This window comes from Meles meles, chromosome 5, assembly GCF_922984935.1.
Source record: "Meles meles chromosome 5, mMelMel3.1 paternal haplotype, whole genome shotgun sequence".
Lineage (NCBI taxonomy): Eukaryota > Metazoa > Chordata > Mammalia > Carnivora > Mustelidae > Meles > Meles meles.
Genome location: NC_060070.1, coordinates 122,203,067 through 122,213,796, shown reverse-complemented (window position 1 = coordinate 122,213,796; position 10,730 = coordinate 122,203,067). Strand labels below are relative to the sequence as shown.

At 38.7% G+C, this 10,730-nt stretch overlaps 1 protein-coding gene across 1 annotated transcript; it reads right to left on the bottom strand.

The window, feature by feature from the left end:
• Nucleotides 1–8,778: 8,778 nt before the first annotated feature.
• On the bottom strand, nt 8,779–10,484 carry LOC123941934 (importin subunit alpha-1-like). The gene has a single exon (XM_046005783.1). It carries the CDS (start codon nt 10,366–10,368, stop codon nt 8,779–8,781), a length of 1,590 nt encoding a protein of 529 aa, XP_045861739.1. The 5' UTR covers nt 10,369–10,484.
• Nucleotides 10,485–10,730: the final 246 nt, after the last annotated feature.

Sequence of the window (10,730 nt, the reverse complement as noted above, 5' to 3'; positions counted from 1 at the left end):
AAAGGAGAGAGGCAGAAAAGCTCTACCACAAGGACCTGGAGTATGTTCTCTACAGGAAGCCGCCCATGGAAAGGGGGGACAAGGGCTGTTTTTCCACCTCCCCCAAATCCTGCATACGTCTGCTGCCCTGCCACTTCTACCCGGACCCAGTGACGGTGAGGTCTCCTCCTCTGCCCCTGCACACACCAGCCTGCAGTGCAGGAAAGGAGAGATGGAGAGTGGGTTGCTGATGGGCCTCCAGGAGACCCTTTAACTTCCCCAGATCTGATCATTATGCTGCTCTGCCCACAGTACGGCACTACCCACCTAAGAGGTGGGCAGTGGGGGAAATTACAATGGATGACACAGAAATAAATAGGATCATTAAAGACTACTGTGGACTCAGAGGATTTAGAAGAAATGGATAAATTCCTAGAAACACATAACTTACCAAGACTAAATCATGAATAAATAGAAAATTTGAGCAGATCAACAGGAAGGAAGGACTCTGAATTAGAATTCAAAAATCTCCCAACAAAAAAAAAAAAAAAAAAAACACCAGGATTAGATGACTTTAAGAATGAGTTCTAACAAACATTTAAGTAAGAATTAGTTAACAACCCTTCTCAAACTCTCCAAAAAATTGAAGAGAAAGGGAACACTTCCAAACTCCTTTTACAAAGCCAGTGTTCCCCTGACACTGAAATTGAACAATGACACTTCAAGGAAAAGAAAATTACAGGCCAATATCCCTAACAACATAGATGCAAAAATTCTAAACAAAATACTACCAAGGTGAATTCAGGAACACATTAAAAGAATCATATACCAGGACGCCTGGGTGGCTGAGACAGTTAAGCGTCTGCCTTCGGCTCAGGTCATGGTCCCAGGGTCCTGCCATCAAGTCCCACATCGGGCTCTCTGCTCAGCGGAGAGTCTGCTTCTCCCTCTCCCTTGGCCTCTCCCCCTGCTTGTGCTCTCTTTCTCTCTCTCAAATAAACAAATAAAATACCTAGAAAAAAAAAAGAAAAAATTTTTTAAAAATAAAATAAAATAGTGGGATTCAATGATAGAATACAAGGATAGTTCAACATATGCAAATAAATAAATGTGATACACAACACTTACAGAATGAATAATATAAATCAAAAAAACAGAGCAATAAGACATCCAGCTAAACAGCTGAATCCATCCCCTTCCTCCCTTTCTGATTTCCTTTCCACCATTGCCATGTCCCAGAATGTGTTGGTTGACTCTGAAACTGAAGGAATCAGGTAGGTTCATACCTGGTTGATTCAGGTCAAACATACAGTTGATTTGGGGATTTATTGGCTGTTTGGAAAGCAGAGCATATCCTGAAACTGAGCAGACATAAATAAATGAAGTATTCTCTGCATTTTTAGAAGTAGAAACAGTTTAAGATATCGATATTTATAGTTGTCATTTTCCTTCAGACCTATGGTTGTGAGCCCAACCTTGGTTTAAGTGCAACACTTGGTTGTGACCTAGATCAGAGGGATAATACATACTCCTCCATCTGACTTCTATTTGCATGAGGAACATTTTTCTCCAAAGGGAAGCAGAGCTCTCTGAGGACGTTCCCATATTTGATGCACTATCACATTCCTTCACCCAAATCCGCAACTCCACAACCCAGTTCCCTCTAGCCAGGCTGTGGTGACAGTCTTTGGGGAAGTTAGGTGTAAGTGAAACCAAAATAGGACATTGGGTACATTCCTCTCAGGCCAATTAAACCATATGGTAGCCAGCATCATTGGTCTCTGGCAGACTAAGCCATGAAGGAGTCTAAGATGTAGATATATGAGAAGAACTTATGCAGACATATGAGAAGAAAAAAGGATCCACTAGCAAGAATAATAACAACAAAAACCCAAAATACTGTCATGTATTTAACAAGTGATATAAAGAGTCATTGAAAAAACATTACAAAATGTTGCTGAGGACACTAAAGATAAAAAGTGGGGCAAACGACAATCTTTGCAGCAAGGAATATAAGCTGTGGATTTAATGCAGCTTCCATCAAGATCTACATGACATTCTAAAAATTAATAATGTGTTTCTGAAAGTCAGTATTCAAAGTACTCATAAACAAATAATTAAATAAATCTATGTGGGTGGGTGGGTGGGTGTATGTATTCCGACACTATATTGAGAAATTTCCAAGAATTATTTTTTGCCTCCACTGTATTGCTTATTTTATAAAAATGCTCTTTCCTTTTGAAATATTTTTTTCTTCTTCTATGGAGTTGATTTATTTCATAATCTCCGATTACAGTATTAAGAATGACCATTTGTCCAAAAGAGCTAAATCCTGAGGCCAGACTCAGGATACCATGGGAAGAGAAAAACACATCCAGAGAGTGGCTCGGCAGCCCTGCCTTGCTCTGTTGGACATCCATGCCAGACTGCCTCATGCCCACAAAGAGGACATAAGCTCAATGGAACTTATTCAGAGCATTTGCAGAAGTTGTGTTTAAGAGGAACAGTGATCTGATATTGAACATGTTCTCTCCACCCAGTGAGGAGCAGATCTAGTGCAGCATCACTTGTCTCTGGAAACAGAGTGGTCAAGAAAACTCACAGGATAGAGCTACTGTGTATAGAAAAGTGTCTTCCTCACAATACCAGCAAAATCTAAAAAGTAGGAAACAAAAAATATAACAACATTACTAACGTATTTAATGTAACATGAAAAGCAAAAGAGAAAAAACATAAATCAAATACCATTTAAATTCCAAAATTAACAATGTGAATCTAATATTCAGTGGGAATAACGAGTAGGCAAGATTAATGAAGAACGCTTTTCTATTACTGAACTTACTACTTGGTTGGAATGACTCTCTTCCCAACCACACTGCTTAATTTTCAAAAGGGCTTCCTTCTTTAAGCATGCATTTCCTTTACTTAAGGAGACAATAGTTTCTCCAATCTTCCTGTAGCTGGGTAGATGTTCCTAAAGTCAGTGGTTGGAAGAGACAGGCAGCATGGATGAACAGTCCCCACCAATAAAAACAAAGGCAGGTGGGCTTTCATGGTGTCTGCATGTATCATCCAGCTGACCTGGACACTTGAGTGGTAAATTTCACTTAATTCTGGTTGAAAATTTATAATCCCTTGTCACCTCCCAGTCTGCCAGCAATGGCAGTGGTATATGCCAAGGTATTTGAGAAATACAAGGTCAGATAAAAGCCTTCTCAAAAATCTACGGTGACCTCAGCAGCACACGTGTAGCCTGGACATGGGACCCAGAGAAACAGATCTACCCTCCCCATACCCAACACGTGTGCTTTCACATACAAAACCCTGTCTCGTCATTCTCTTAAACTCCACTGCCAAGGTTTTTAAAGAACAAAGCTCTCCCAGATTTATGACAGTTCAGTTCAGTTATCTGAAGGACCAAGAATCTCTCCTTTTCAGCTAAAAAAGATGGCTCTAAGAAAACCAGATGTCATTATATTCATTATATTAATCCATGGGATGAGGAATGAGAAAATAAATTTCTGTATTTTAGAAGTAGTAATCACATCATATTTTTTATGTGATTTGGGCCGTAAGGACAGGGGATCATTGCTAATTGGGCTGTACACTATTCCATTATATCCTAAAAGTTTAAGTTCCCCCAATTTTTCTTCTTTTTTGAAAATTGTTTTGGCTATCCCAGAACCTTTAAATGTCTGTATAAATTTATAGTTAATGCAGTAATTTCCACAGAGAGAAAAGAAGGAGGAGGGAGAATCCTGCTGAGAAATCCATTGACTCCATAAATCAACTTGAGAGAATTCATTTTAACAATACTGGAGTCTTCAATTTCATTATATATATAATATCCAAATATTGTTATATATATATACATATATGTGTATATATATACACATATATGTGTGTTTGTGTATATATATATATATATCATGAGGTGTATTCATCTGTTTGCTTTTCTGAGATATATAGATATATATATATATATACACACATACACTTGATATGTATATCTAAAACATTGATATATATATTTTGTGTGTGTACTTAATATGTATATCAAGTACACACACACAATATATATCAATGTTTTGGATTGCTTTAATGTCTCTCAGCTGTGTTTTGTGGATTTTGAATAAGAGGTCTTCCTTTTTTTTGTTATAATTGTTTCTAATATATTATGGGTTTGATAGCTATGATCTTGGTTGTTTTTAAATTAAGGTATAATATAGACAGTAAAATTCACCTTTTTTAATTCACAGTTCTATGAGTTTTGACAAATATATATAATCATATAACCACTACCACAATCAAAACAATCCCTTTTACCCCTTTGGGGTCAACCCCTCTCCCCATCCTTACAATTTCCTTTTGCAAAAATGTCATATAAATGGAATTATACTGTTCAAAGATTTTAGAGTCTGGCTTCTTTCATATAGCATAGTGACTTGAAATTAATTGTAATGCTGCATGAATCTTTAGTTTGTTCCTTTTTAGGGCTGAATATTATTCCATGGGATGAATGTCGGGTAGCTTATTTACCCATTTCCTAAGGGAGGGACATTTTTATTTTTATTTTTATTTTTTGCTCATTAAAAATTAAGCAGCTTTACTTTCTTCTGGAAATTTTATGATTTGAGGTTTACCTTTCACTCTATAATGTATTTTGAGTTAATTTTTGTTTGAGATGTGAGTTATGGATCAAGAATTATTATTTTGCATATGGATATCCAATTTTTCCAGCACCCTTTGTTGAAAAGTCTATCCTTCACTGAATTGTTTTTGCACATATGCCAAAAATCTATTGACCATATATATGTGGGCCTAAGTGTGGACCATTCTGTTTCATTGGTCAATATTCCTCTAAATTCACCAATACAATCCTGTCTTACTTCCTGTAGAGTAAATCTGGCAATCAAGTAGCATGAATCTTCCAAGCCTGTTTTGCTTTTTCAAAATCTTTTTTGGCTATTTTGTTGTCTTTTATTTGCATTTCCATATAAATTTTAGAATTCCTTTGTCAATTTGTACAAAGAGTCATGCTGAGAATTTAAATAAGAGTGTGTTGAATCTACAGATCAAATTGAAGAGACTGACACCTTAACAATATTGAGTCTTCTTACCAAGAAATGGGGTATTTTAGGTCTTGGATTTCTTTCATCAGTGGTCCATAGTTTCAGCATGCAGACTTATGTATGTTTTATAACACTTACAGTTAAGTATTTTAAGGCTTTTGGTGCAATGTAAACGGTACTTCTTATAGTTTATTTTTCAATTGTTTATTGCAAGTAAATAGAAATAAAATTGATAGTTGTATGTTTATCTTGAACCTCTGACTTTTCTGAACTCATCTGTGAAGGAAGTTTTGTAGATTCTTTGGGATTTTATACATAGACAAATATATTATCTGTGAATAGAGAGACTTTTATTTCTTCTTTTCCAATCTGTATGCCACTTACTTCTTTGTTTTGTTTTACTGAACTGGTTAAGATCTTCAGTTTGATTCTTTTTTTTTTTTTTAAGATTTTATTTATTTATTTGACAGAGAGATCACAAGTAGACAGAGAGGCAGGCAGAGAGAGAGAGAGGGAGGGAAGCAGGCTCCCTGCTGAGCAGAGAGCCCAATGTGGGACTCGATCCCAGGACCGTGAGATCATGACCTGAGCCAAAGGCAGTGGCTTAACCCACTGAGCCACCCAGGTGCCCCTTCAGTTTGATTCTTAAGTGAAATGGTGAGAGCAGACATCCCTGTTTTGTTCCCAATTTTATTTTATTATTTTATTTAAATATTTTATTTATTTATTTGACAGACAGAGACCACAAGTAGGCAGAGAGGCAGGCAGAGATAGAGGAGGAAGCAGGCTCTCCACGGAGCAGAGAACCCGATGCGGGGCTCGATCCCAGGACCCTGGGATCACGACCTGAGCTGAAGGCAGAGGCTTTAACCCACTGAGCCATCCAGGCGCCCCTTGTTCCCAATTTTAACAGGAAGCATTTAGTCTTCCACTATTGATCCTGTTCTTGGTTATACTTTTTTGTAGATACCATTTACCTGGCTGAAGACACACTGAGAGTTTTTATCATGAAAGAAGTTTAAAGTCTATCAATTTTTCTTTTGCTTCTATTGACATGATTATATTGTGGGTTGGTTTTCATTCTATTAATATGAGAAGTTTCATCATATCATGTTGAACAATCTTGTCATGAGTGGGATGAATCCCACTTAGTTATGATTAATCTTTTCTATAAATTCTTTAATCCTATTTGATAGTATTTGAGGGGTTTAGCTATATTCATTTTTTGTTTTATTTTCTTGTAATATGTGTCAGGTTTTGGTATCAGGGAAATATTAAAATGAGTTGAGATATGTTTTCTTTTTTCTTTAAGCTATGGAAGAGTTTCTATACTATTGCTATTATTATCTCTTCAGTGTTCAGTAAAATTTGCTAGTAAGGCGATTGGGCCTACAGTTGGCTTTGTTAGAAAGTTTTTAACTAAAACTGGAATTTGTTTAATAGATTTTAAATATTCCCTTTTAGTTTATTTTTTATTTTTTCATCTTATATTGAAATATATTTGATACATAATGTTTGTATAAATTGAATGTATATAACATGATAATTTGATACATTTGTATATTTAATATGATTGCCATTGTATCAATAATTAGTACCTCTATTGTGTTACAAAGTTATCCTTTCTTTTTAGTGGTTAGAATAATAAAGTTCTGGACTCTTTTTTTAAAATATTTTATTTATTTATTTGATAGAGAGATCACAAGTAGGCAGAGAGGCAGGCAGAGAGAGAGGGGGAAGCAGACTCCTTGCTGAGCAGAGAGCCGATGAGGGACTCGATCCCAGGACCCTGGGATCATGACCTGAGCTGATGGCAGAGGCTTAACCCACTGAGCCACCCAGGCGCCCCAAAGTTCTTAACAGATGTTGAACTAAAAAATAAAACAGCTACTTTGCCAGCAAAAATTCAGGAATAGCAGAGAATTGAAATTTGGAACAAAATAAGCGTCAGCAAAAACTATCAGCTAGGTCAACAAAGGAGAGGAACATTATTTTATGGAAAAGAAGAAGAAAGTTGGGAAGGGTTGTTTGGAACAAAAAATGTATTGGAGCAAACCAGGAATTCAGGTAATGACAGTCTCTCCTTGACTGAGTCATGGGGTAGTTGATTTCTTGTAGATGTAATGTACATCTTTCCCTATTGGAGTTTGTAATTGATGATTCTCTCCTGTTGACAATTCTGTTAGGGTCTATAACTGGCATCAAAGTGGTAGTGGTTTGAGCTCCCCCTTCTGTCCTCCCAGCTCCATTTCACTGAGGTTTCCTATTATTAATATTCACATGTGTGATGATTAGAATATAATGTTATTGTCTATGTTCACTATACTACACTTTAGATCTTTAGGGTTTATCGGTTGCAAGTTTGTACCCTCAAGCAACGTCTGTCCTATACCACCATTCCTATCCCCTGGTTATCACCCTTTTACTCTTTTTCTATGAATTTGAATTTTTAGATCCCACATGGAAGGGTTATCATACAGTGCTTGCTTTCTCTGTCTGACTTATCTCACTTAGCATAATATGCTCAAGGTCCATCCATGGTTTTGTGAATGGTAAGATATCTTTCTTTCTCATGGCTATAATATTCCAGAAAGTGTGTGTATGTGTGTGTGTGTGTGTGTGTGTGTGTGCATGTGCATCTCTTTTCATTCATCCATTGATGGGCACTTAGACTGTTTCCATATCTTGACTATTGTGAATAATACTGCAATAAATTGTAGTGCATATACCTCTTTGATATTGTTTCAGTTTCCTTTGGGTGTATACTCAGAATGGAATTATTGGATCAAATGATAGTTTTGTATTTAATTTTTTAAGGAACCTCCATATCGTTTTCACATTGGATGAACCAATCTGTACTTTCAACAACAGTATACAAGGGTTCCCTTCTCTCCACATACTTGAGCGCATTTACCTCTGTGTTCCTTTCTCTCTCTTTTTTTTTTTTACGATGTCATTTATTTATTTGAGAGTGAGAGCACAAGCTGGGAGAGGGCCATAGGAAGATAGAAAGGCAGACCCCCCCCCCACCACCACACTAAGCAGGGAACCTGATAAGGGGCTTGATGCCAAGACCCTGGGATCAAGACCTGAGCAGAAGGCAGACCCTCAACCAACAGCTACCGAGGTACCCCATCTCTTGTCTTCTTGATGGGAGCCATTCTAACAGGTGTAAGGTGATAGCTTACTGTGGCTTTGATTTACTTTTCCCTGATGATTAGTGATGCTGAGAATCTTTTCATGTACCTGTTATGATGAGGGAACAGAAGACAAGCTGAGGACAAAGCAGGAGCTGACACCCTACAACCCAACACCCATGGGATATATGTGACATTCCTTAGGCACTTCTGGCTGCTCTAAAGGAAAAACAAATAGTTAATTTATAGAGATTACAATCCTGCAAGACATGAGTCTCCCTCAGTTTACCAGTCTTAGCAATTTACAAGAACAAAACATTTCTTTTTTTTTTTTTAAAGAAAAGGGTGGAATTTAATCTTTATTTACAGACACTGCAAGAGAGGAGATTCCACATAGAAATAAGAAACCCACTGGGAGGAGGAGCTTCATACAGTTTGTACAGTTTGGAACTGGTCAAGTAGAGTTTTGTTGTAAAAAGTGCTACAGTAACAAAACACATTTAAAAAGAGTTCTTAGTAGAGAAACAGTAAGACAAACTTTTACCAAACAGAGCACACCACAAACAACGTTCTGCGTCGGCTTGTACAAGCTAAAAGTTAAAGGTCCCAGCAGTGCCATCCTGAACCTGGAACGTATAGCCTTCAGAGGTAGTTTCTGGCACAACATTCTGATCTTCCTCTTCCTCTACAGAGAAATACTTCTCAATCAAGTTTAATGAAGCTTTGTACACAGACTCATTTTCATGGTTTTGTAGAGCCTCGATTTTGTCCAAACCTCCACATTCTTCGATCATTATACTAAGTTTCTCGGTTTCACCTAATTTCTCAGCAGCCTGAAAGATATTGGAAATGGCATCCAGAATGACCAAAATAATTTTGGTATCCTTCGCAGTTAAGAGGTTCATCAATGGTTCTATTATGCCACAATGGACGAGGTATACAATCTGTTCAACTGTCCCACCACTTGTATAGTTGGTCACAGCCCAGACAGCTTCCTTTTGTGTCTTAAAGTCTGCCTTAGAGAGAACACCAACGAGGAATGGGACTAATCCATGATTCACAACTTGCTGAATCTGGTCCTGGCGGCCAGCTGTGATGTTTGACATTGTCCACGTGGCTTCCTTCTGAATATTAGTTTTGGGGTTCGTTAGCAGGCTGGGAAAGACAGCAAGCGCTCCAGCATCTATTACAACCTGAGTCTGTTCATCTGTCCCAGTAACAATATTTCCTATGGCTCTTAGCGCAGGAGTCACAATGGGCAATTCAGTAGCTCCTAGAAGCTTTACAAGCTGGGGCACAACTCCTGTTTTCACAACCATCTCAATCCATTCATTTGGACCATCTGTCAGGTAGGAGATGGCCCAGCAGGTATCTGCCAAGACCTCTGGATCATCGTGATGCAGGAGACGAACTAAGGTAGGAAGAATCTGCTCGATGGCATCTAGCGGGGGTGCAGGGTTCTTATTGTGACAAAGGTTTGAAAGTGTCCAAGTAAGGTTCCGTAAGTAGCCACATGCTAACGATGACATATCAGGAACCGCAAGGAGAGCCAGAAGTGGTTCAACTGCACCATACTTGATAACAAAGTCTTGAAAAACTGAACCGTCACCTGCAATGTTTCCTAGAGCCCACACAGCCTGTTCGCTGATGTGGGCGTGGGAAGATGCCAACAGGGAAATGAATGCTGGGATAGCGCCTCCATCCACCACAGCCTTGGTCTGTTCTGATGTCCCGGAAGCAATGTTAGTGAGAGCCCAAGCGGATTCAAACTGAATGGGACTACAATCGGTTCTGCCCAAGAAGGACACAAATTTTGGAATCAAACCAGCCCGGATTATGTTGTCTATGGGGGGCTTCTTTTCCCGAGAAAGCAGTTTCCTAGCAGCTTGAGTAGCCTGGAGCTGGCTTTCCAAATTGTTGCTATTTATGCCCTTGACAATGTCATCAACAGACCAATTTACAGTGCCCTGGTTGTTGCGGTTTTCCTGCAGTGGAGAGGTAGCATCATCGGGAAACGAGCTTACGTTTCTCCTTTTCAGCATCTGGTCATCCTTCTTAGCTTTTCTCAGCTCCACATTAACTTCTATTCGACGCCGCCTCATTTCTGTACTGTCTTTCCCCTTGTTCTTGAATCTATTAAGGCGGGCAGCTGGTGAATTAGCATTCTCATTGGTGGACATGGTTATGAGACAAAGGGAGAAAGCTACACGGCCGGCTCAGGCTTCCACGGGAGGCGGTCCGGGACGCGCAGGCTGCAGGTCAGCTGCCCTCAAAACGTCCACCACGGATCACCCCAAAGACGGTGTGTCAGAACAAAACATTTCTATCAATGGTCTAGCTTCCAGAAGGGAATGTAGGTATAATTAAATGTCCTTATACTCTGCAGTCCATTGACAGATACTTGAAGAGGGCAAAGTGTAATGTTCCTCCAGGAAGCTACCAACTATCTTACTGTTAATGCCTTACTAGAAGGAAAGAGAGCCTTAACTTGACAATGGCAAGGCCTCTGGTATCCTGTGAGTCCTCCTTAACATACAAAAGT